Source organism: Microtus pennsylvanicus, chromosome 1, assembly GCF_037038515.1.
Source record: "Microtus pennsylvanicus isolate mMicPen1 chromosome 1, mMicPen1.hap1, whole genome shotgun sequence".
In the NCBI taxonomy this organism is placed as follows: Eukaryota; Metazoa; Chordata; class Mammalia; order Rodentia; family Cricetidae; genus Microtus; species Microtus pennsylvanicus.
This window is the reverse complement of record NC_134579.1, coordinates 118,243,611-118,269,516: the sequence shown is the minus strand read 5'-3', so window position 1 is coordinate 118,269,516 and position 25,906 is coordinate 118,243,611. Positions and strand designations below refer to the sequence as shown.

Sequence of the window (25,906 nt, the reverse complement as noted above, 5' to 3'; positions counted from 1 at the left end):
CTCAGCCCTGCCTGCACCTGAAGGACATTTCAGTGGAGTCCCAGCCCCCAGCCACTCCAACTGAAGGAAGAGGGACGCCCTGAAGCACAGACTCCACCCATACTAATCGGAGGAAGAGATGGGTAGACAAAACGGTAAGAATACACTAAACAACACAAAGAGCAATACAACACCAGAAACTAGTGGTTCTATAGCAAGAAGACCTGAACACCCCAACGCAGATGAAGCAGAAGAAAATGGCACTAAATATGGCTATATGAAGATGATTAAGGCTATTAAAGGGAAAATGAAAAATTCCCTTAAAGAAATGGAAGAAAAGACAAAAAAAAATGGAAGAGATCAACAAATCTCTTAAAGAAAACCAAGAAAAAGCAAACGAACAGATGAAGGAAACAGTTCAAGACTTAAAAACCAAAGTAGAGGCAATTTAAAAAACACACAAACCAAGGGAACTCTGGAAATGGAAAATCTCGGTAAAAGATTAGGAACTACAGATGCAAGCATAAATAACAGGATATAAGTGAGAGAAGAGAGAATCTCAGGTGTTGAAGGTATGATAGAAGAAATAGATTCAGCGGTCAAAGAAAATGTTAAGTCCAACAAATTTTTAACACAATATATATCCAGAAAATCTGGGACACCATGAAAAGAGAAGAAGCCCAGTTCAAAAACATAAAAAATATATTCAACAAAATCATAGACGAAAACTTTCCCAACAAAATCATAGAAGAAAACTTTCCTAGCTATAAAAATACAAGAAGTTTACAGAACACAAATAGACTGGCCAAAAAAAAAGTCCCCTTGCCTCATAATAATCAAAACACTAAACATAAAGAATAAAGAAAGATTATTAAAAGCTGCAAAGGAAAAAGGCCAAGTAACATATAAAGGCAGACCGATTAGAATTACATCTGACTTCTCAATGGAAACAATGAAAGTTAGAAGGTCCTGGTCAGGCATTATGCAGACATTAAGAGACCATGGGCACCAGCCCAGACTACTATACCAGCACTGCTGTCAATTCATAGACAGAGAAAACAAAATATTCCATGAAAAAATGAGATTTAAACAATACCTATCCACAAATCCAGTCCTACAGAAAGTACTAGAAGGTAAACTCCAGCCCAAGGAAGTTAGTTTAGCTACATTCACAAAAAACACAGGCAATAAATAATATCACACAAGCAAATACTTAAAAAGAGAAACACACACACACACAATACCACCAGCAACAACAAAAACAAAAATAACACAAACTAACAATCTCTGGTCATTATTATCCCTTAATATAAATGGACTCAATTCACCTATAAGTTATATAGGCTAACAGATTAGATGCAAAAACAAAATCCATCCTTCTGCTGCAGGCAAGAAACACACTTCAACTACAAAGATAGACATTACCTCAGAATAAAGGGTTGGGAAAAAAATTTTCCAGTCAAATGGACCTAAGAAACAAGCTGTTGTTGCTATCTTAATATCTAACAAAATGGACTTCAAACTAAAATCAATCAAAAGAGATGAAGAAGGTCATTTCATATTCATCACAGGAAAAATCAATCAAGATGAAGTTCCAATTCTGAACATCTGTGCCCTAAATACAAGGGCACCCTCATATGTAAAAAAAAATTACTAAAGTTTAAATCACACATCAAGCACTACACACTAATAGTGGGAGACTTCAACACCCACTCTCATCACTGGACAGGTCTTCCAGACAGAAACTTAACAGAGAAATAAAAGACCTAACTCAAATGAGCCTAACAGACATCTATAAGACATTCCACTCAAATGCAAAAGAATATACCTTCTTAGCACCCCATGGAATCTTCTCTAAAATCAACCACATAGTAACAAAGCAAACCTTAACAGATACAAAAAAAAAATTAAATAGCCTCCTGTATCTTATCGGCTCACCATGGCTTAAAGTTAGAATTCAACAACAACACTAATTGCAGAAAGCCCATAAACTTATAGAAATTGAACAGTGCTCAACTGAATCACTATTGTGTCAAGGAAGAAATAAATAATTTAAAGACTTCCTAAAATTCAATGAAAATAACAGCTCAGCATGCCCAAATCTATTGAACACAATGAAAGCAGTGTTAAGAGGAAAGTTCATAGCACTAAATGTCTACATGAAGAAACTAGAGAAATCCCACACTAGCAAATTAACAGAAAAACTGAAAACTCTAGAACAAAAAAAAAGCAGACTCATCCAGGAGGAATAAATGACAGGAAATAATCAAATTGAGAGCTGAAATCAGTAAAATAGAAACAAAGAAAACAATACAAAGAATCAATGAACCAAAGAGTTGGTTCTTTGAGAAAATCAACAAGATAGACAAACCTTTATCCAAACTAACCAAAAGACTGATAATATGCAAATTAACAAAATCAGAAATGAAAAGAAGATATATAACTATAGACATTGAGGAAATCCAGAGAATTATCAGATCATACTTTTAAAACTTGTACTCCACAAAATTGAAAAATTTAAAGGAAATGGATGATTTTCTGGATAAGTACCACATACCAAAATTAAATCAAGACCAGATAAACAAATTAAATAGACATATAACCCTTATGGAAATAAAAACAGCCATCAAAAGTCTCCCAAGCAAAAAAAAGTCCATGGCCAGATGGTTTCAGCGCAGAATTCTACTAGAACTTCAAAGAGCTAACACCAATACTTCTCAGATTGTTCCACACAATAGAAACAAAAGGAACATTGCCAAACTCTTTTTATGAGGCTATAGTTACCTGACACCCAAACCACACAAAGACATAATAACTAAGATAGATAATTACAAGCCAATCTCCCTCATGAACATTGATGCAAAAATACTCAATAAAATACTGGCAAACCAAATCCAAGAACATAGAAAAATCATCCACCATGATCGAGTAGGCTTCATCCCAGAGATGCAGGGATGGTTCAACATAAAATAATCCGTCAAAGTAATTCATCATATGAACAAACTGAAAGAAAATAAACCACATGATCATCTCATTAGATGCTGAAAAAGTCTTCAACAAGATTCAACACTCCTTCATGATAAAGGTTGTGGAGAGAGCAGGGATACAAGGAACATACCTAAGCATAATAAAGGCAATATACAGCAAGCCAACAACCAACATCAAACTAAATGGAGAGAAACTCAAAGTGATCCCACTGAAATCAGGAACAAGGAAAGGCTGTCCACTCTCTCCATAACTATTCAATATGGTACTTGAAGTTCTAGCTAGAGCAACGAGACAACAAAAGGAGACCAAGGGGATACAAATTGGAAAAAAAAGAAGTCAAACTTTCTCTATTTGCTGATGATATGATAGTATACATAAGTGACCCCAAAAATTCTACCAGGGAACTACTACAGTTGATAAACACCGTCAGTATAGTAGTAGCAGGATACAAGATTAACTCAAAAAAGTCAGTAGCCTTCCTATATACAGATGACAAAGGGGCTGAGAAAGAAATCAGAGAAACATCGCCCTTTACAATAGCCATGAATAATATAAAATATCTTGGGGTAACTCTGATAAGAACTTTAAGTCTTTGAAGAAAGAAATTGAAGAACTCATCAAAAATGGAACAATCTCCTATGCTCTTGAATAGGTAGAATTAACATAGAAAAATGGCAATCTTACCAAAAGTAATCCACAGATTCAATGAAATACTCATCAAAATCCCTCCAAAAAATTGTTCATAGTCCTCAAAAGGTCAATACTCAACTTCATAAGGAAAAACAGAAAAAAAAACTCAGAACAGCCAAAACAATCCTGTACAATAAAGGAGTTTCTGGAGGCATCAACCTTCCTGACTTCAAGCTCTACTCTAGAGCTATAGTAATGAAAATAATTTGATATTGGCATTAAAAACAGACAGGTGGACCAAAGGAATCAAATTGAAGCCCTGATATCAACCCTATGATACACCTATGAACACCTGACTTTTTTTTTACAAAGAAGTTAAGACTATAAAGTGGGTAAAAGAAAGCTTCTTCAACAAATGGTGCTGGCATAACTGGATGTCAACAAATAGAAGAATGAAAATAGATCCATATCTATCCCCATGCATAAAACTCAAGTCTAAATGGATCAAGGATCTCAATATAAAATCCACCACACTGAGCCTCATAAAAAAGAAAGTGGGAAATGGCCTTGAATACATTGGCACAGAAGACCACTTCCTAAATATAACCCTGGTAGCACAGACACTTAGAGAAACAATAAATGGGACCTCTTGAAACTGAAAAACTTCTGTAAAGCAAAGGATACAGTCAACAAGACAAAATGACAACTTACAGAATGGGAAAAGATCTTCACCAACCCCACATCAGACAGAGGATTGATCTCCAAATTATACAAAGAAACTAAATATCAAAAGACCAAATGATCCAATAAAAATGGGGCACAGATCTAAACAGAGAACTTTCAACAGAGGAATCTAAAAAGGCTGAAAGACACTCAAGAAAATGTTCAGCATTCTTAGTTATTAGAGAAATGCAAATCAAACAACTCTGAGATTCCATCTTGCACCTGTAAGAATGGCCAAGAGAAAAAACACTGATAACAACTTGTGCTGGAAAGGATGTGGAGTAAGGGAAATACTCCTCCATTGCTGGTGGAAGTGCAATCTTATATAGCCACTTTGAAAATCAATATGGCGGTTTCTCAGAAAATTGGGAATCAATCTGCCTCAAGACCCAGAAATAGTAAGAAAGAAAGAAAGAAAGAAAGAAAGAAAGAAAGAAAGAAAGAAAGAAAGAAAGAGGTATGAAGAGAGTTCTACTACCAATAGATGATATCCATGGTTACTGGGAACTCAAGACACAAAGGCTGGGGAATAAGGTCATGGCAGCTCTCACCAATGGTGGCAAGCCTCAAGGAGCAGAGAGGGCAGTCAACAGTCACTGGTTTACCATGCAGGAAGAACACAAAAGCAGTGTGGTTATCTAAGTCTTGTTAGCTCAGGCTGTCCCAGACAGACAGCATGGGCCTTGTCAGAGAACCAGGTGGGTGGAAGACCGGCTTTTATGAGCCAAGTATATGCTGCTTGCTTTATACTGTAGACAACATTCCCGTGAGTGCAAGGCTTCTCGATCTATGCAGTATAGCAAAGTAACTGAAGATCTTGGTGCAGTGAAACTGCTGAGCTCGTAGATCTGGGTGGGGCCTGAGAATCTGCATTCTAGCAAGCTCCCGCTAATCCTAACTTTGAGTCCAGACACTCAGGTCCAGTGACCTCTTGCTACCAGTGGTGCCTCCTCCTAAAGGTTCCAAATCTAAAACACCACCACCATCTGGGACAGGCTTCTAGAATGTGACACTGCTGGATCTGATCGAACCTTACATATAGAGTAAGTTTTCTCCTATAAAATAGTTTCAGAGTTGTGCTGAACATGTAATTTTGCAGTTGCAGACTGTGTAAATGCGTGCTCTTTGACTTAACAGAAGAAGAACCCTTCTGCATCTGAATGTTGTAATAGGAGTGGTGGGGCTGCGTCCCCAGCACCCCAGCCGCTTGGCTAGCTTATGCCTGAAATAACAACACACAAACTGTATTCATTTAAACACTGCTTGGCCCATTTCTATCTAGCCTCTTCTAGGCTAACTCTCGCACCTGGACTAGCCTATTTCTTATCATCTGTGTAGCACTGGTCTTACCGGGAAGATTCTAGCCTACGTCCATCCTGGGTCGGAGCTTCATCGCATGCATCTTTCCGGGAGCGGAGAGCATGGCATCTCTCTGAAGCGTCTGCTCCCGAGAGGAGAACTGTGGAGTCTGAGCTCACTTCCTCTTCCTCCCAGCATTCTGTTCTGTTTACTCCACCTACCTATGTTCTAACCAATAAAATGGACCAAGGCAGTTCCTTTATTAGCCAATGACCTTCCTCCATCATCTGAACCCTCCCTGCCTCGGAGGTTATCAATGACTACACTCCAGAGATTAGGTTTTCATCCCTGTGAAAACAAGCAGCAGTATTCTGAACAGCCCACATAATAAGCAATTCTCTAATTTAACTATTTCTATATTTAAATGAGGCTCTTTTGTCATGTGGGGCCATTCCCAATCACTGCTGGGACTATCACGGTAAAGGAAGTGGGCCACACCACTGCCCACTGGACCTTCCATCCCAGGGAAGGGGCTGAAGGATGCAATCAATAATAAACATGCAAAGACCAAGATAATCTGCCAGTCTAGAGGGACGACCCACAGACAAAGAGCACGTATCCTTGCAGAGGACCAGAGTTTGGTTCCTAGCAACCGCGTGGTGGTTCAAAGCCATCTGTAACTCCAGTTCCAGGGGACCCAATGCCTGATTCTGACCTCCGTGGGAACCTGGCATGCATGTGGTGCACAGACCACAGGCAAACACTCATATACATAAAATAAGTGGAATTTAAAAAAAATCTGCAGTAGCAACAAGCACAATTCCAAGGAATCTGGTGGGTGATATTTCAGTGAGGAGAAAGGCTTGCTTTCAGTTTGATCATCAAGGAAGATGCTCTTAGCATGGGCATTCTGAGTGAAACACCTGCTTTGCCTCCCACTCTCCTCCTCCCAGCCAACACGAGAGCATCCCTCCTGGCTCTGATACTCAAGTCTCAGATCTCAGGAGTGGAAGAACACAGCACAGTCATCCAGTTACCTTATTTCCGAGGAAAGTAGGACAGGGCTACCAGGCCTGGAAGATCCCAAGAGGTTGGACCACTGCGGCCTCCCTGGCATGTAATCAGCACTTTCTCCCCTCAGCCACAGAGCCTGGAGCACATTCTAACCAGCCCACGAGATTTTCATCTTGAGAAGAACACACTTTACCCTAAATTGGAGCTGAGAAAGTGAGAGTAAGTGTGTGCGAAAATTGTTCTGATTGCCCCGACAGATAGACATCGTCAAGTGACCTCCGAGAACAAAATGTGCTTGGAGGATACCGTTTAAAGAGATGAGCCAGGGCTCTCTCCCCTTGATTTCTGGGAAATGATCACCCCCAGAAAGCATCAGCAGGGAAAAAATGATGGTCTGAAAATCATAGCTTTCTCCCCTTAAGAGCTGCCTGCCCCACCTCGCTTCCCACCATTGCCAGCTCCTTCTCAAAGCCATGCCAGGATCTCCTCTGATGAAAGTGTGTTATCTTTGTAATAGCTGAACTGGATTTGCCCATTTGAGACTCATTTCTTTTCACACCCACACGATCTATCGGCCCAGCTCAGGCCCTTAGCCCCATCTTATAGTTGGTACAAATTGGGCCTGAGGCTTGGAGAAGCTAAATAACCCTGCACAAATCTCTCTCTCTCTCTCTGTCTCTCTGTCTCTCTCTCTGTCTCTCTGTCTCTCTCTCTGTCTCTCTGTCTCTCTCTCTCTCTCTCTGTCTCTCTCTCTCTCTCTCTCTCTCACACACACACACACACACACACAGAAGGCCGGGTCAGGTAAACTCCAGCAGAACAGCAGTTTCTGATACTCAAGGACAGACACCCAAAGTCTCAGAACAAATCAGTCAAATGTGCTAAATGAGCAGTCATCCCTTCGTCCTCCCCACCTCTGAAACTGGCTTTTGGCTCAGCCTCCACACCCGACACCAGGGCCTTTCTCACTATGGCCATGCAGGGAACCAGGAAGATAGAGATCCTGTCTAACTCAGCTCTCACTATCAACAAAACAAGGAATCTGCTCCTTCGGGACAGGCTGAGAACCCATCTGCCTCAAGAGCCACTGTCATTCTATGGCCACGTATTTTTTTAACAAAGCAAGTCACAGAGAGACACCCAAATTCAGGGGACAGGGAAGTGGGGTTTCATTTGGTGAACAGCGCTCATAGGGAGGGTTCACCAACTCGCTTTTAGCCTCCGGGGCAAGGTGCAGGGTGTACTTCCCTGTTCCAGCTGCCTTTGATCTTTCCTCCCATCTGTTGATCCTCCGGTGGGGTTTATTTGCTACTGAAAATGAGGCATCAGAGAGACCGGTCCTGCCTAACCCGGCCTCTCCTTTACCAATAGCTTTGCAGAGGGAGCGTGGAGGGCTTCCCAAGGTCTGCAGGGATCCAGATGCCGCTTTAGTTCCTTTAGCCTGCTGCTTGAAGTCGCAATAGACTTCAGGTCGCCTTGGAAGTCAGCATTAGCGGAAGGCTTCTATCTTCCTGATTGGACCTGAATATTTAAGATTTCAAAAGCTTGTCTGGGCCCAGATTTAATTTTGAAAGGAGAAGGAGGTTGCTTTTGAACTTCAAGAAGGCATTGGCAGCTCAGCAGGGGCTGCCTTAGCAAAGGAGAAAGCCAAAAGCCCCGTGGTCATGAAAGATACCGTGGAACAGCAAAGCTGCCTGTTGGTTAGCCTGAAATCAGGCTTCAGAAGCAGCACTGTTTAAACACTGTGTATACGGCTGGAGCTCCGCTCCTTCCTCCGGCTGGATTTTAAATATTCCCTAATTTGATTACTCAGGGGACAAGCAAGCAGAACCAACTCAAATGAACTTCTCTGTTAATTATTCAGAGCTTTTTATTGTGTAATCAAACACCAAGTCTTACAAAAAGCTTGGAGGCACATCCGACCCCCACCCCAGCCTGGCTCCTACCTTAGGGTCTGTTTCTTGTGTTACGGTTGTGAACTGCTACATACCCAACAGGCTCTGCCTCGAGGGGCAGAAGAGTCCCTTTTCTTATTGGTGACAGCCTGTGGGTCTGCTTCTCGGAGCTCCACATCATGAGACACGGACCTTAAGTTCCGTTCATCTGACCATTGGAAGGGTTATGGAAACACACGCAACATAGCGCATTCAAAAATGCCAACATGATAAATTTGGTGGCACTCTGTGAGGAAGGGAGTCACCCACAAAGCCTGTTGAGCTTTAGTCTTTATCCAGAAAGTTCCCAGACCATGAGGGAAGAATATGATGCTGAGGAGGAGGGCACTCTAATAAAAATAATTCAAGATCACAGATTAAGAGATGTACAGAACCCCGTGGCAGGGACCTGGGTGAGGGAGGGGCCTGAAGTTCGGGTCCTTTCCTGAGCTGCAGAGGGCAGTGCTAACGACTCTGGCTCAAGGTGGCAGCAATGGAGATGATTCCCTGAGAGCCCAGAAGCATCTGGTACAGAGTGCTTCAGTGACTCTGGTCACTGTGTGACTCTGCACGCCCACACCCATCCTCCCGGGACATCCGGCCTCACTGCGCTCTCAGATACTCTTCAGTGTTCCTGATGCTGGTGCCAGTGATGAGCGGGCAAGGCACAGATGCAGAAAGGAGGTCACTTTCCTGTCCACCACCACCATAACCACAGCCTCACCCTGGACTCACTCCATAAAAGGGCCCAAGTCCAGAGCTCATGCAAATATACCTTGCCTCCCACAGTCCTCACCCAGGAAAAGGTGGTCTCTCTTAGCCTAAAAACCCCACCATTGCAGAACTGCTCCCCCTCCCAAAACAAAGCAGTAGGGGGAGAAAAATCATACTAGAGACCGTTCTTTCAGCCTGAATTTATTGTGTTCCTGTAGGATGGGGGGGGGGTGGGGCTTGTAATAAGCCAAGACTGCGAACTGAAAACTCATTAAAGCTGTTTGTCACACAGGGACCCGGGTGGCAGCAAGAGCACAATAAAGAAGCACAACAAGGACAAGTCCATGGGGCAGAGGTGGGATCACTTTGTCACCGCGCCAAAGGTAACCAGGAGCCCACTCTACCTTGAGAGCCCAAGCCCCAGCCAGGGGGAGAAGCATGCATCCCACAGACAGTCTACCGTGGGAAAGGTTATTTATAAAAGTCTAGGTGATTTCCCAAGCAGAGGAAAAACCACATGCTACTGGATATTTTTTGTAAATTTTAATTAAAATAGTTATCTGGGGATTATAGGGAAAATGACATTTGGCCAGACACAATAGAAAAAGAGAGGAAAGGCGGGGATGGACACATGTTACTAGAAAGAAACGGACACAACTCTAGCTTTTAGTCAGTAGTCTCTCTGTCTGTCTCTCTTTCTGTTTCTCTGTCTCTCTGTCTCTCTCTCTCTCTCTCTCTCTCTCTCTCTCTCTCTCTCTCTCTCTCTCTCTCTCTCGTTCTCTCTCCCCATCCACTCACTATGTAGGATATTCTTCCAAGTCACATGTGTCTTCACTATTAAGAAGGTATTTTGAAGTCTGTTACCTTCAACCCAAGCTTTGCCCATCCCCAATGCCCAAGGACATCTACTCAGTAAATGAGCACCCAGATAATAGAGACAACAAACAGACCTTTGTCTGCTTATGGAAAACATAGCTATGCAGCTGGGGTGGATATAGATCCTGTCCCTCACGCATAGAAACAATACAGTACCACCCCACCTACCGCACACAGTGCCCACCCCACCTACCGCACACAGTGCCCACCCCACCTAACATACAGAGCCCACCCCACCTACCACACAGAGCCCACCCCACCTAACATACAGAGCCCACCCCACCTCACACACAGTGTCCACCTCACCAAACACACAGTGCCCACCTCACACACAGTACCCACTTCACCTCACACACAGTGCCCACACCACCTAACATACAGAGCCCATCCCACCTCAGACACAGTGCCCACCCCACACACAGTGCCCACTTCACCTCACACACAGTGCCCACACCACCTAACATACAGAGCCCATCCCACCCCACACACAGTGCCCACCTCACACACAGTGCCCACCTCACCAAACACACAGTGCCCACCTCACCAAACACACAGTGCCCACCTCACCAAACACACAGTGCCCACCTCACCAAACACACAGTGCCCACCTCACCAAACACACAGTGCCCACCTCACCAAACACACAGTGCCCACCTCACCAAACACACAGTGCCCACCTCACCAAACACACAGTGCCCACCTCACCAAACACACAGTGCCCACCCCACACACAGTGCCCACCTCACCAAACACACAGTGCCCACCTCACCAAACACACAGTGCCCACCTCACCAAACACACAGTGCCCACCTCACACACAGTGCCCACCTCACCAAACACACAGTGCCCACCTCACCAAACACACAGTGCCCACCTCACACACAGTACCCACTTCACCTAACATACAGAGCCCATCCCACCTCAGACACAGTGCCCACCCCACCTACCACACAGAGCCCACCCCACCTAACATACAGAGCCCACCCCACCTCACACACAGTACCCACCTCACCTACCACACAGTGCCCACCTCACACACAGTGCCCACCTCACCTCACACACAGTGTCCACCTCACCTCACACACAGAGCCCACCTCACCTCACACACAGAGCCCACCCCACCTAACATACAGAGCCCACCCCACCTCACACACAGTACCCACTTCACCTCACACACAGTGCCCACTTCACCTCACACACAGTGCCCACACCACCTCACACACAGTGTCCACCTCACCAAACACACAGTGCCCACACCACCTCACACACAGTGCCCACCTCACCAAACACACAGTGTCCACCTCACACACAGTACCCACTTCACCTCACACACAGTGCCCACCTCACACACAGTGCCCACACCACCTCACACACAGTGCCCACACCACCTCACACACAGTGCCCACACCACCTACCACAGCATTAGTGAGTAGCTCAGGGAAAGGATATGCAAATTCACTGAAGAAGGAGCAGACAAGAAGACTCAACAGTAGAGGCTCTTGCCGTGAAGGCAGATGCCCTGAATTTGATCTCTAGGACCTGCATGATAGAATAAAAGAACCAACTCCAGCAAGTTTGCCTTCTGACCATGCGCACGCGCACGCATACACACACACACAAACACACACACACCTAATATGTGCATGTTTTGGGAAACACTTCTCAGCATACTGACAAAAAGGCCAGTTTCTTTAAATGTTACTCCATGCTACCGTCCTAACATCCCACAGGGCCCCATTCTTAGCGAGGGTCACCTTGCCCCTGTGTGTTAAACATCAGGTTTTTCAGGGTCACACTCCCATGATAGGACTGTTCTGTTGTTTCCTGCTCTGTTGTCAGCATCCTCGAGGACCCGAAAAGCACCAGCCTTTGTTTTCTCACACAAAGTTGCTATGGAGACACTGTGTGCATCTGTCTCTAGAGACCACAAAGGAACAGGCGCCATGAGCCTTTGGTTAAAAAAATTTAAAAAGTGTCCTTCCAGAATGTTCAGTACCACTACTGTAGAATTCTCCCAATCAAGTCTCCTGCAGAGTGTGTGGGTCAGGCCCTGGCGGTGGTGTAGTCCAGTCTGGGGGTGGCAGGACACTGGAGCACCTACTCTGGCTCGTCCCACTTCGTGACTTTGGACAAGCCCTTTCTTTTCCTCACCGGACCTCAGTTTATCCCTCTGTAAAGTGGAGCCCTGGAAAGACACCCTAGCGGGCAGTCCCCCATTGGGCTGAGAGACTCTCATCAGGGCATGCAAATGGGAGCCCAGGCAGGCTGCATTATTTTCTACAAAAGCCAAACACTAGGTTTTTTTTTCTATAAAAGTCTCCAAATTTGTAAAACAAAACAAAAAAACAAACAAATAAAACCTTGGGGAGCTAAATATGTCTCCCCATTGCACCCAATCCCTGCTTCATAGAAATTCACTCAGGGGAAACTTCCCCTTTAAAAAAAAGAAAAAGAAACATCCTCCCCCGAAAGGGAGGGAGGGAGGGAAGGAGGGAGGGAGGGAGGGAGGGAGGGAGGGAGGGAGGGAGGGAGGGAGGGAGAGAGAAGAGAAGAGAAGAGAAGAGAAGAGAAGAGAAGAGAAGAGAAGAGAAGAGAAGAGAAGAGAAGAGAAGAGAAGAGAAAAAGCCAGTCCCCCTGAGACAGAATGTGGCAGCTGGGTCACATCACATCACTCCTGAGCAAACTGTGAAAGCCAGAAAAGCATCTGGGCCTGAAGTCCGGGAAAGTCAGTTCGATAAAGGGCAAATGACAGACTGAAGCCCATCACATCCCCCCACCATTCTCTTTCCCTCACTCTCAGTCAGAAGAGTCAGCCCTTCACTTGGGTCCCTGGCTGGGTCGGCTAACTGAATGTTAAATAGGGGCAACCGCAAGAGCACAAGATGAAATCCCACCTCCCTGAGACACAATCTGTTAAACCTTCCACAACGGTGTTGTCCCCCAGCACCTGGGACTCAGAAGTGGCTGCTGAAGCAGGAAGGTGACCTCTGCGTGTCCCTGCTATCCCTGAGCTCTAACATCCTCTCTCACAGGGTGGCAGGGGTGTAGAGTGTCCTGTCAGGCTGACCAGGTCCTGGCCAAGCAGCAGGGTCAGGACCAGGGAAGCCTCCTAAGTGCCAAAAGCTCTCGAGGTGGAATTCCCCAGCACCATCATTTTGTAACCCTGAAACTGACTTGGAGAACAGGATAAAACCAGTCCAAACTCCACCCCCACCCCCAACCTGTTGCATGCTGAAGTCGCCTTCTGACTGTGCAAATTTTTTCCAGAAAACATGGGGAAAGAAGCAAAGCAAAGGAAGGAATGGGAGGAGAAGGCCCACAACCCTACCCCCTCCTCTTCCCGCACCTTTTCCCTTCCTCTGTGCAACCAAGAAATCCCTCCCCGCTTCTAATACAGGGAAGTTCCGCCTATATTCAAGGTCCTAAAACATTACCAACAACACTTGTGCTTCAGTGCCATTAATCGCTGGAAGCAAACGTGTTGAGTGTAATTCTCACCTAGTGTCATGGTGTTAAATCTTGGTGTGGCCTTCAGGATCCCCTCTGCTCCCTGCTGCCTTCATTCCCAGAACATTAAATATTAGGAGTTTCATACAAATATGGCACCAACCTGAATCTCCAAAGCACCTTCATTTTAAAAGCTCTCAAGGAAAATTATTTCTGGGGCTGGGGAGATGGCTCGCTAAGTAAGAAGGCATGACGCACAAGCATAACGACCTGAGTTCGGATCCCCACCACTTAGATTAACCACCAGGTATGGTGCTTGCATTCCCAGCACTGTGGAGAGAGTGGTGGAGACAGGAGGATCACTGGGACTTGCTGGCTGCCTGCTTGGCTCCAGGACCAAGGAAAGACCCTTCCTCAAGGGAATAAGATGGAGGACAATAGAGCAGGACTCTGCTTGTCTTTCTCTGCCCTCTTCTTTCACTAACAGACATGCATACACACATGCACACATACACACAAGCATGCACACACACTAAGCTCTGTCACCTCTCTACAATCTCCATGGCATCTTAGGTGACATTAACAATCATTAGTACAGGGTTAAGGGGACTTGCAGTGACACACACAAAAAAAGAACATATTCTGATCATCTTGGTTGGTGACACTGGTCGCTCCAGGTCCAGTCTCTGTCCATGGTGCTTTCAAGGAGCCAGGAGGAATTGAGTCCTTTGACCCCCTCACCTTGACCTCATCAGGGATTGGAAATACCACTTCCCACAGCCTGGTACTGGCATAAGAACAGACAGGAGGGCCAATAGAACCAAAGACCCAGATATTAATCCACACACCCATGAACACCTAATTTTTGACAAAGAAGCAAAAAATATAAAATGGAAAAAAGAAAGCATACTTAACAAATGGTGCTGGCATAACTGGATATCAACATGCAGAAGAATGCAAATAGATTCATATCTATCACCATGCACAAAACTTAAGTCCAAATGGATCAAAGACCTCAACATAAAGCCAGCCACACTGAACCTATTAGAAGAGAAAGTGGGAAGTACACATGGCACAAGGAACCACTTCCTAAATAATAACCCCAGCAGCACAGACACTGAGAGAAACAATTAATAAATGGGACCTCCAGAAACTGAAAAGCTTCTGTAAAGCAAAGAACACAGTCAACAAGACAAAATGGCAGCCTACAGAATAGGAAAAGATATTAACTAACCCCACATCGGACAGAGGGCTGATCTCCAAAATATACAAAGAATTCAAGAAACTGGTCAGCCAAAAAAAAAACAATAATCCAATAAAAAAATGGGGTACAGACCTAAACAGAGAACTCTCAACAGAGGACTCTAAAATGGCTAAAAGACACTTAAGGAAATGCTCAAAATCCTTAGCCATCAGAGAAATGCAAATCAAAACAACTCTGAGATTCCATCTTACACCTGTAAGAATAGCCAAGGTCAAAAACACTGATGACAACTTATGCTGGAGAGGATGTGGGGTAAAGGAAACACTTCTGCATTGCTGGTGGGAGTACAAGATGGTACAGCCCCTTTGGATGTCAGTGTGGTGATTTCTCAGAAAATTAGGAAACAAGCTTCCTCAGGACCCAGCAATACCACTTTTGGGTATATATCCAAAGGATGCTCAATCGTGTTACAAGGACATGTGCTCAACTATGTTCGTAGAAGCTTTGTTTGTCATAGCCAGAACCTGGAAACAACCTAAATGCCCCTTGATGGAAGAATTGATAAGGAAAATGTGGTACATTTACACAATGGAGTACTACACAGCAGGAAAAAAAGGCATCTTGAAATCTGCAGGAAAAAGGATGGAGCCTAAAAACATCACTTGAGTGAGGTAACCCAGACCCAGAAAGACAAATATCATATGTACTCACTCATAAGTGGCTTTTAGACATAAAGCAAAGAAAGCCAGCCAATAAATCACAATCCCAGAGAACCTAGACAACAATGAGGACCCTAAGAGAGACATACATAGATCTAATCTATATGGGAAATAGAAAAAGACAAGATCTCCTGAGTAAATTGGGAGCGTGGGGACCATGGGAGAGGGTTGAAGGGGAGGAGAGAGAAAGGGAGGGGAGCAGAGAAAAATGTAGAGCTCAATAAAATCAATAAAAAGTGAAAAAATAACTCAATAAAAAAAAACCAAAAATATGAAATATAAAAAAAGAAATACCACTTTCCTTTTCTTTCCTTGCTTCCTTCCTCCTTCCTGTCCCCCTTTCTTTCCCCTTCCTTTATTCCCCCATCCTCTCTGACATCCTCTCTTTTCTCTCTTTCCTTCAGACCAAGAAATTCAAAATCCCCACAATTCGCACAGCCAGCCGCAAACCCAGCCGACGGGGCTCCACTCTCAGTCTGACCCGGACCAGTGGGGGTTCTTCTCCCCAGAGCAGCATGATATCTGTGAACCCCGGCTCTGATGAACCCCCAAGTGTGGCCAGCAAAGACATTGAAGACACTGAATCATGGTCAACTAAGCAAGACGAAGAAGCTCTCCACGTCAGTAAGTCCTACCTAAGATCCCACCACTGTCTGCCTTTTTATTTGTAGTCTTTGAACTTCTCCTGCCTTACCCACAGCCCTTCTCAGCAGAGACACAGAGGTCAAAAGTCTCGACCACCTGCCTTGTTCAGTATCTTTGAGTCCCTTTCCTTGACAGCCCTGCCTGCCCCAAAAGGCTGAAAATGTCCCCTTTAAATTGTGTTACACTGAGCCATTCCCCCACAGACACAATCACCATTTGCTTTCCTAACACTTGAAACTCTATTCTTATTTATCTTGTTTTTCTGTAAAGGTTTATTCTTTCCACATTTCATACGTATAGAAATTATTTTCCCACATTCTTCACATTCAGCCCATGGTTTTCCACAGGTTTACAGATGTGTTGTTTTCTGCTTGGCTTGGGCCCTTTTGTGTCAGAGAGCTACAACTGCTTACAAAGCCCAGGGTGAGCTGTGGCTCCCAGTCTTCCGGCCTCAGTCTCCCGGACACTGGAAAGGTGTATATAGGCCACCCCGCCCAGCTAAAGACACCGCTCATCTTAGCCATACATTGTCAGATGTACGCGGCAGCAATGTCCCAAGCTGACAAAACATCTCTGCATCCATCGTCACAGTCTGGCTTGTGTCATTGCTTTCTGTTGGTTTGTTTTTACTTTTTTACTCTTTTGGTTCTTTGCTTTTGCTCTTTTGGGGAACCCACAACCCAGCTCCCAAATAAATACAGAGAGACGTAACTCTTACTTACAAATGCCTGGCCTAGCTTGACTTGTTTCTCACCAGTTTTTCTTAGTTTAAATTCTCCCATCTATCTTTGGCCTCCAGGCTTTTCCCTTTTCTTACTTCTGCCAATCTTCCTTCCACTCCTACCCCATGGCTGGCTGTGTGGCTGTGGGCTGGGGTCTGGGGGGTTGGGGGCTAGAGGGCTGGGTGGACGGCTGGGGACTGGGGGGTTGGGGGGCTGGGGAGCTGGGGGGCTGGGGAACTGAGGGGCTGGGGAGCTGAGGGGCTGGGGGGCTGGCCCCTTCTTTTCTTACTCCTTCCTCCCCTCCTCCCAGATTTCTCCCTCTATTTATTCTCTCTGCCTGCCAGCTCCACCTATCCTTTCTCCTGGCTCCCTATTGGCTGTTCATCTCTTATTAGACCAATCAGGTGCTTTAGGCTGTCAAAGTAACACAGCTTCACAGAATTAAACAAATGCAACATAAAGGAACACCACACATCTTTGCATCATTAAACAAATATTCTACAGCATAAACAAATGTAACACATCTTAAAATAATATTCTATAACAACTTTAAAATGCTTCTATCAACCCATCAGAAGACATGCCCATCATTGTCCCTCCCCAGTCTAAACCTCAGAGGCACAAATCTGCACAAAGATGTGTTTTCTCGTATCCGTGATCTTTAGTAATTCACATTTGGACTTAGAGTCCTTGGGAGTCTACTGAAAGCTATGGGTCTTTGTTTAAGGAAGAAATCCAAAACCATGAATACTATCCAAGGGTAAGGAGACCTCCGACCTCAGGATTTCCTGCACTAAGCAAGTATATGCTCAATCAGATATGTAGAGGGACCTCAGTGGGTAGAAGTACCGTCCCTGCAAGAACAAAGATTTGAGTTCAAATCCCCAGAGCCATACAAAAGTCGGATGCATAGCTCAAATCTCTGTAATCCCAGCATCCCCACAGAAAGACAGGAGACCAAGGCAAAATTATTCCTGGGACCTCATGGGCTAGCTTGCCTCATACACACGGCAGGAAAATGGCAAAGGGAGCCTGTCCCAAACAGGTGGAAGAAGAAGTTTGACATCTGAGGCAGGGTGGCCTGGGAAGAACTGGCAAAGACTGGGTGCTGTTTAGATTCAGGGAGATCAGAGTTGACCTAGGGTCTGGACAGTCCCTGGCTTATCAGAGCCAAAGTGCAAACTCCAGAAGTTCAGAGAGTCAGGACCTGTCAACAAGGGCCCAAGGAGGACTCAGAGCTCTCAGAGCCACTCTGGATGGAAGTGAGTGAGAGACTGATTCCTCTGAATTTCTGGAACCTTCTTCCTTCAATGTCTGTGTGTTGCAAGCACAGGATGTGGAAGGAATGGGTGGTGGTGCACGTAAGGAAAACAAGGACGGCAGTAAACAGGGAAGCTCTGAGTGGGAGGATGACTAAGGTCGCAGGGAAGAGGAAGACAATGGCCGTGAGGGCTGAGCTGGAGAGACACCTCTGTCTTCCCATCGAGTTGGAGTGGTACTAGCCCAGCTAGGATGGTTCACAGAAGCGTCTCGCATCCCGATCATTGGGCTGAGACCTGAAGAGAGGGGGCTTCCACCACTTTCCATCACTAAGAAACCTGAAGGAACTGCTTGACAGAGGTGGGGTCTGTTGTGCTGCAAGGGTTTCGTTTCACGGGCACCGACACCATTGCTTCAGGAATATGGCAAATGAGAGCATCACTCAGAGGTTCCCACCTCGCAGTGACAGGGAGCTGAGTGAGTGGAAAGGAAGGGGCTGGACCAAGGTGAGTCCTGTGAGATGTACGCTCCCACTAACCTACTTCCTCCGACTCCACCGGGGCTCCTAGAAGCTCGTTCAGCGTGAGTTGCCGTTGGATTAGCACACTGGCAACGCCTGCACCCCCCGTGACTCCTGCCGTCCTCAACAGCGCCATGCACTGGAGCCAAGCCTTCAACACACGAAGGGTTATTTCACTTCAAAATCATGACAAGGGTCCACTGGCATGGGGAAGGGTGTGGAAGCCCCAAGCCTGCTGAAAAAAATCAGCCAGTGAGAGGCAGGAATGAGGACAATGAGGTCATGACTTAGATTCTTTCCAAAAGAACTATAGGGATCTGAATGTTGACGCAAAAACTTTGTTTTCAAAAGCTGACACTCTCCTCAAATCAGGCAAAATACAATTGTGATCTGGATTCGGCCAGTTTGGAAAATAGTCGGGGTTTCCCAGACAATATTGATTGTCAGAATCTGAGACAGTTTTCTCTGGCTGCAGCAGAGGAGCTGGAAAGACGGCTCAGTCGGTTAACCGCGTGCCAAGCAAGCATGAGGTATCAGTTCATTCCCCTCAGCCACTGAAAAAGCCAGCAATTTCAGTGCCCAGCAGAGAGAGACAAGAGGCTCTCTAGGCTTTGCTGGTCAGGCGGTCTAGTCAGTCAGGAAACTCCAGGTTCAGTAACAGATTCTTGTCTCAAAACATGGGGTAGAGATCAAAGACACCCCATATTGGCCTCTGGCCTCATGCATGCCCCCCACATGTAAGTATGTATTACAGAGAGAGAGAGAGAGAGAGAGAGAGAGAGAGAGAGAGAGAGAGAGAGAGAGAGAGAGAGAAAGAAACAGGTATACATCACAAGCAAAAATAAATTAATTTAAAAAACCCTTCAAAGTTTATCAAATCAGGTAGATCTCTTTAGCCAAGAATCATGGGATAGTTTTAAGTCAGGGAGTGTGACCTCCTAGACCCTATAAGCTGCCCCTTTTGGGGAAGAATGGGGTCCCTGTCTGACCCCCTGACTCTTGCACCATCCTGTCTCCTTTTCCATCAGACCTGCAGAAGCTCCTGGAGATGGTCCGGGAAGACGCCCGAAGAGCGATCGTGCTGATGTCTGAGCTGCAGAAGAAAGATCCCAGGTACGTTCCCTTAACTCAGTCAAATAGCCATGAGAGCCACAGTAGCTATCACCAGCTCGTGATTCAGCCAGTCCACTGAGCTGTGAACTGTGCATGTGTGGACTGCCCTGGATTCTTACAAGAACCCCTAGAGGAGGAAGCAACCATCTGTACAAAGGAGGCAGAGAGGCTAAACTACTTTCTAATGGCTACACAGCTGGTGGGTGGTGATGTAAATCTAGAAATTTCTGATGTCTTGACCACTCTGTCTGTCTGGGACCCTGTGGGCTGGTACTCACCCTTCTCATGAGTATTTATGACTATGTGTAAACTATGTGCGCAAGGAAGAACTTGGAAACTTAGAATTTAAAAACCTAGGGTTTTTACATAAAACAATACTGCTGTCAATGTTGGCCAGAGAAGCTGCTTCTGCAGTGGGCAGTAGTTAACACAGAGACTCAGAACTAGTCACAGCGACGAGCACAAGTGATTGTACTTTGGATTGCTTGCTCTAAATCAGACGCGTCTATCAACTTCCTGCAAGGCTCGTGGAACATTACCAAAGAGGGGGTGGGAAGAGGGTAAGAGCTGGAGGGTGGGGAGGGGTGCCCTGGAGTGCAGTCTTCAGGAAAAGGCATGGCTGTGGCATTCATAAACGTCCTGTAGCTATGGTGACATGCATAAGATCCGAACAAGATCAAGCCATCGTGATCAGTCAGCATTCCAGCTGGCAGTATTAAATAGACTCAGTGGGTTACACAAAAAGAGAGGGGGTGCTGGAGAGATGGCTTAGAGGTTAAGAGCACTGACTGCTCTTACAGAGAGGTCCTGAGTTCAATTCCCAGCAGCCACGTGGTGGCTCACAACCACCTGTAATAAGATCTGGTGTCCTCTTCTGGTATGCAGACAGAACATTGGATACATAATAAATAAATCTTTATAAAGAGAGGGGGGGCATGGAGGTTGGAAGGCATGTGTTGAGGGGTGTCCAGTAGGGGGAGGGGGGTTAGGAGGAGGGAGTTTGGAAGAATATGGTCAAGATAAATTGTCTCCAGGGATGGAGTTGACAAAAATAAGCAAAAGAGCTTTGAGTTAGAAATCACTCAGTGTGTAAAGCCTTGGGCTCCATCCCCAGTACTGTAGGGAGAGAAAAAAAAAGACAGAGAAACAAAATATAATACGAGCATGGTGGCACATGCCTGTGATCTCATTACTCAGAAGTGGGAGGTGGAAAGATCTTGAGTTTGAAGCCAGCCTGGGTTACATAGCAAGACCCTAACACAAAAGGGGTCATTGATCTAGAAACTCATGAGAGTTTCTTCTTTCTCTGGGGGAAACTTTAAGCTGAGATTTGAGATGAAGTCAGCCAGGGAAAGGCCTGCCTATCAAAGGTGATAGACCCACGGGGCAGGGAGGGTGGAACATTCAGTCAGCCATGTACAGTCAGCTGTGTGCAGCATCATCAGGGAGCGGGACACGGCCAGAATGGGGCAGAGAAAAGCATACATTGGTGAGCTTCATCTTGGAAACCCTCACCTGGAGGGTTTGTAGTCTCACCCTAAAAAGCATGGGCAACCTTGATGCTCCCAGCAGCTACTAGAATAGCTGGCTCATAAGAGAATAGTGTTGAACTTGAAGCTGAGGTGTCCGTCTTCTGGGGGAAAGTCCTGCCCATGGACCTGCGGCCTCTATAAATTCTCCAGAGAAAATGCAGGTAGAGTCAGAGATCCCGTCTCCAGTGTAAATCCCCCCGAGCAAGCAAATTATTTACAGAAAATAAACGGAGCCCAAGAAGAGGTTTATCACTAGCCTCAGCCGACTGGGACACCAGCCATGACTTATTGGTTCTCGTTAGTGCTGTAATTACCCTTCTCCGGTGTTTTCGAATACATCACACCCCACCTCCGCGTGTTAATGATGAATCTGTCCGCTGCAGCCTCAACTCGGACCCACCCCCTCAGAATGCATGTGGAGGCATTCTGAGACAGTTGACCTGTAAGGCACTCGCCCCATCAGCAGTAGCGACAGACAAAGGTGACAAGCTCAAAGGCTTGAGTAGAGCTTTTGAGTCAGATGAAGCCTGATGCTGAGGACTGATGTCTCAGTCCTAAGCACCAAGGCACAGCTTTGGGACCCCATAGACTAGTGAGTATCTCCATCCCATTACTCAGTTTCTGTGTGATCAAGTTGCTTCCCGAGTCTTGTCACAACTGTAAAAAGAAGCACCTCAGCAACTTACCCAAAATGGCCGTAGTGAGAATTAAGTCATACTGTTCGTGCAAAATCCTAGGAATTTTCCGGAAGTCGCGTCTATCTCCATGAGTCCTCAGAGCATCTAGGGATATAATGCACTTACTAATACTCCAGCTTTTTCCTGGCATTCAGTTAGCAGCCAATAGTTGCAGCAGGAGCAGTGAGCACAGTCATGACTTCTGCTCTTTATACAGGAGCATTTACAGCATTTGCTGAGGCAGGTGGATCAGCTGTCACCATGGTCACATGTTCTAGGTGGCTTTCTCCTGCCATGATGAAACACTGACCAAAATCGGCTTACAACCCCAGGCCACAGCCCAGTGCTGAGAGAAGTCAAGGCAGAAACCTGGAGGCTAAAGCTAAAGAAGAGGCCGAGGAAGAACGCTGCCTACTGGCTTGCTCCCACGGCTTGCTTGCTTTGCTTTCTTAGACCACCCAGGACCATCTGCCTGGAGGATGGCACCACCCACAATGTTGGCTCTCCCACATCAGTCAGTATGTAGTTCTGGCTTTTGTGTGGAGTGTGATGGGGGGATTCTAGGAGAACTGTGATTCTAGAGGTGTGAAATTGTAGATGAAGTCTAGGTGAGTGTGGAAGTCTAGGCAAGTGTGGAAGTCTAGGTGAGGGTGAAATTCTAGATGAGTGTGGAACTCTAGAGAAGGATGTAACTCAAGGCAAGTGTGGAATTCTAGGTATGCTTTTCAAATTCCCCATCTGTCTGTACATGTGTGTGCAATTGTTGTGTATTGTGAAATTCTGGGTGTTTTTAATTCTAAAAATGTGTATATAATTGTGGTGTGTGTGCACGCATGCATATGTGTGCCCGTGTGTGTGTGTGTGTGTATGTGTGTATTAAATTGTGAGTTTTTGAGTATGGTGCAATTCTATAGTGTCTGTGTACAATTCTGGGGTTCTACAATTCTCCAGAGTAGGTGGATCATGCTGGCGTCTGTCAGTGTGTCTGAGTCTAGGAAAATGAGGGCTTCTACATATGGTTTCTGAGCACAATTTCGCCCAGGACAGCCAAGTCTCTGAACATACATGTGGCCCAGAATCTGTGTTCTCAGCAGACTTCCCCAGGTGTTCCCTCCACTGTGACTCTGTAGCTTATTCTGGGAGGAGACAACTGGTCCTAGCACAGACACCTGCTGGAACCTGAGCCTTTGTTACAAGACTCCTCTTGTTTTGTAGCATCCTGAACGCAGTCAAGCAAATCAAGAGCGATTCTGGCTGGAAGGAATTGCCGACCGTCTACAAGTCCAGGTAGGGAATTCTAAAACCTCCAGCAACTAGAAACAGGGTGGAGAGGCAGGGAAGCTGGTCCTGACCCAGGGCCAGCACACAGATGCTGGGACAGAAGGGCTGAGAGGGGCACCTCTCCTTCTTTTGACCTCTCTACAAGTAAGATCCTTTTGATGTTGGGCTGGCAGCAAATACCCAGACACTTCTCTTCAACGTTTATATTCCATGCTTTCCACTAAACTCTTCCATCCATGACGAAACGTGGCCCAGGACCCCCTTCTCGTCTATTTTAAGGTCCAATTCTGTTTTGCCTGTTTGAGATCCGCAGCCTGACACTGCGTGCCACATATGCACGGGCCTGGAGGACCCCACTCTGAATCAGCTTCCCTCCTTCCCTTTGAGTAGCCTGTCACATGACATGGAGTCAGTCCCCTCTGTGGCCCAGGAGCTGTGCCCAGGTCCGGAAGCTTCAATAAGCAAATGAAACAAATACATTGCACACCCAAACACCTGACTGGAGCATCCTTGTGCTTTGGGGCCTTAGATAATCCTTCCAGAAGGATGTTATAAATGCACGTTATAAACTGTGAGGATTCTGAAGGCATCTACAGTGGTGAGGTCACTAGATCACTTCCCAGTTTGAGGCATAGTCTTCTAGGAGCTCACTGATGCATTACAGAGTAAGACTTCACAGGAGGGCTGGCAAACACTGTGACTTTGGATTAGCATTAGTGCAAATGATTCTTGAGACTATCCCACGATTGCCATGTGACATCTAAATGCCCGTCATTTCCATCTCAGTTAGAAATCAGTTAGGACTACTGAGAACTCAAGAACAATGGCAATGGGTTTCTGATCCTACTGCACGCACTGGCTTTGTGGGAGCCTAGGCAGTTTGGATGCTCAACTTACTAGACCTGGATGGAGGTGGGGGTTCCTTGGACTTCCCACAGGACAGGGAACCCTGATTGCTTTTCGGGCTGGTGGGGGGACTTAATTGGGGAAGGGGGAGGGAAATGGGAGGCGGTGGCGGGGAAGAGACAGAAATCTTTAATAAATAAATAAATTAAAAAATAAATAAATAAATTTTTAAAAAGAGAAAAAAAAAGAAATCAGTTAAAACAGAGATGAAGATGTTTTCCTCTGTTTGCCTCCAGGGGTCCCCTGAATTATCCCCATTTTTGAGAATTTATAATACAGTAAGCAAACGCTAATGAAACAAATGTCACTCAGTGTGCCAGGTGGGGTTGACGCACACCTTTGACCCTAACGCTCAGGAGATAGAGATGGGCGGGTATCTGTGAGCTAAAGGCCAGCCTGGTTAACGTAGGGAGTTCCCAGCCAGCCAAAGCTACATAGCAGGGCCCTGTCTCAAAAGCAAAACTGGTGCTCATGGGTCGGGACATGACTTGGTTGATAAAAAGTACTTGTCATGCAAGCATCAAGGCCTGAATCTTAATCCCCAGGACCCACATTAAAAGCAGAGTGTGGCGGCATGTGTTTATAACACAGACATACACACATGTGCGTGTATGTGCATGTACGTACACACACACACACACACACACACACACACACACAAATGTCCTGGGAGAAAGGCAGAAAGGCAGCATGGAGTGTTGGATCTGATCTGGAGTGGCCATCTCTTTGCGGAAGCTGGTCTGGCTACAGTCATGGGGTGGAACAGTCGTGCAAGGGGTCTAATTGGTCCATACCTAGAATGGCTCCAAGGATGTGATAAGCTGAGTGATTCCAGAGGTGACTGACAGCCAGGCCGGACTCTGAATCTAGACTCTGGATTCTTATCACCTGGGTCTTCAGCTCAATGCAGATGTCAGTCAAAGGTCTTAGGAACAGAACTGATGGCAGAATCTGCTTCTCTAAAGGGGAGTTTTGTAGACTGGCTAAGGCGGTGGCCTGGCTCGTCCAACAACAGCTGCCCCCCTAAGGAAAGGCCAGGAATCTAGTACTTGTACAGTCCACGAGGCCGGACATCTCGGCTGACCCTCAGCCTATGTTGGCATCCCGAAGAAAGGGGTTCTCACAGCAGTGAAGGAATGACTCAGCAGCGGGAGAGATGACCAAGAGGGAGGAAAAGCAGACTTCCTCCCTGCATTTCCTTCTCTGTGTGATGGCAACAGGAGTGGGCCCAGATTTGAGGTGAGTCTTCCCACCTCAAACAATCAAGATTTAGTGTGGGTCTTCCCATCTTAAATGATGCAATTAAGAAATCCCCTCACAGGTGTGCCCAGCCACTTGGGTTTAGTTTAGTTCCAGGTGTAGTAAAATTAGCTGTCACAGGGACCCAGTTTAGCAAAGTGTCTCCTCGAGTGAAGTGTCGGTCTGGAGTGAGGAACACCAGACATAACACGGGAAGACTCAGCCACCCCTGTCCCGGCATGCACCTGTCGCTATTGAAGATAGCATGTGATCCCCACACTACACGGACACAAAAGGTCAAAGAGTCTAAGGATATAGGACTCACTATGGACCATGAGACGAAATAGCAGTAGGGATGGTGAGAGAGAGACAAGAAAGACACTCCAGGCAGAAAGATGACAGAAGCAAAGTCCAAGATTGGAGATGAGGGGCACTGAGTCCTGGTCCCCAGGTGAGAGTGTTCTCTGCGCCTGAGTTCTGGGGG

The 25,906-nt window shown here is 45.9% G+C and overlaps 1 protein-coding gene across 1 annotated transcript in view; it reads left to right on the top strand.

Annotated features, from left to right (window-relative positions):
• Ccdc60 (coiled-coil domain containing 60) overlaps positions 1-25,906 on the top strand; it is a 65,153-nt gene that overhangs the window by 28,654 nt on the left and 10,593 nt on the right. The window contains exons 5-8 of the mRNA XM_075976124.1: positions 9,574-9,664; positions 15,932-16,151; positions 19,703-19,787; positions 23,212-23,283. Of these exons, the coding sequence (XP_075832239.1) occupies positions 9,574-9,664; positions 15,932-16,151; positions 19,703-19,787; positions 23,212-23,283 (468 nt within the window). The remainder of the gene's footprint in view (positions 1-9,573; positions 9,665-15,931; positions 16,152-19,702; positions 19,788-23,211; positions 23,284-25,906) is intronic.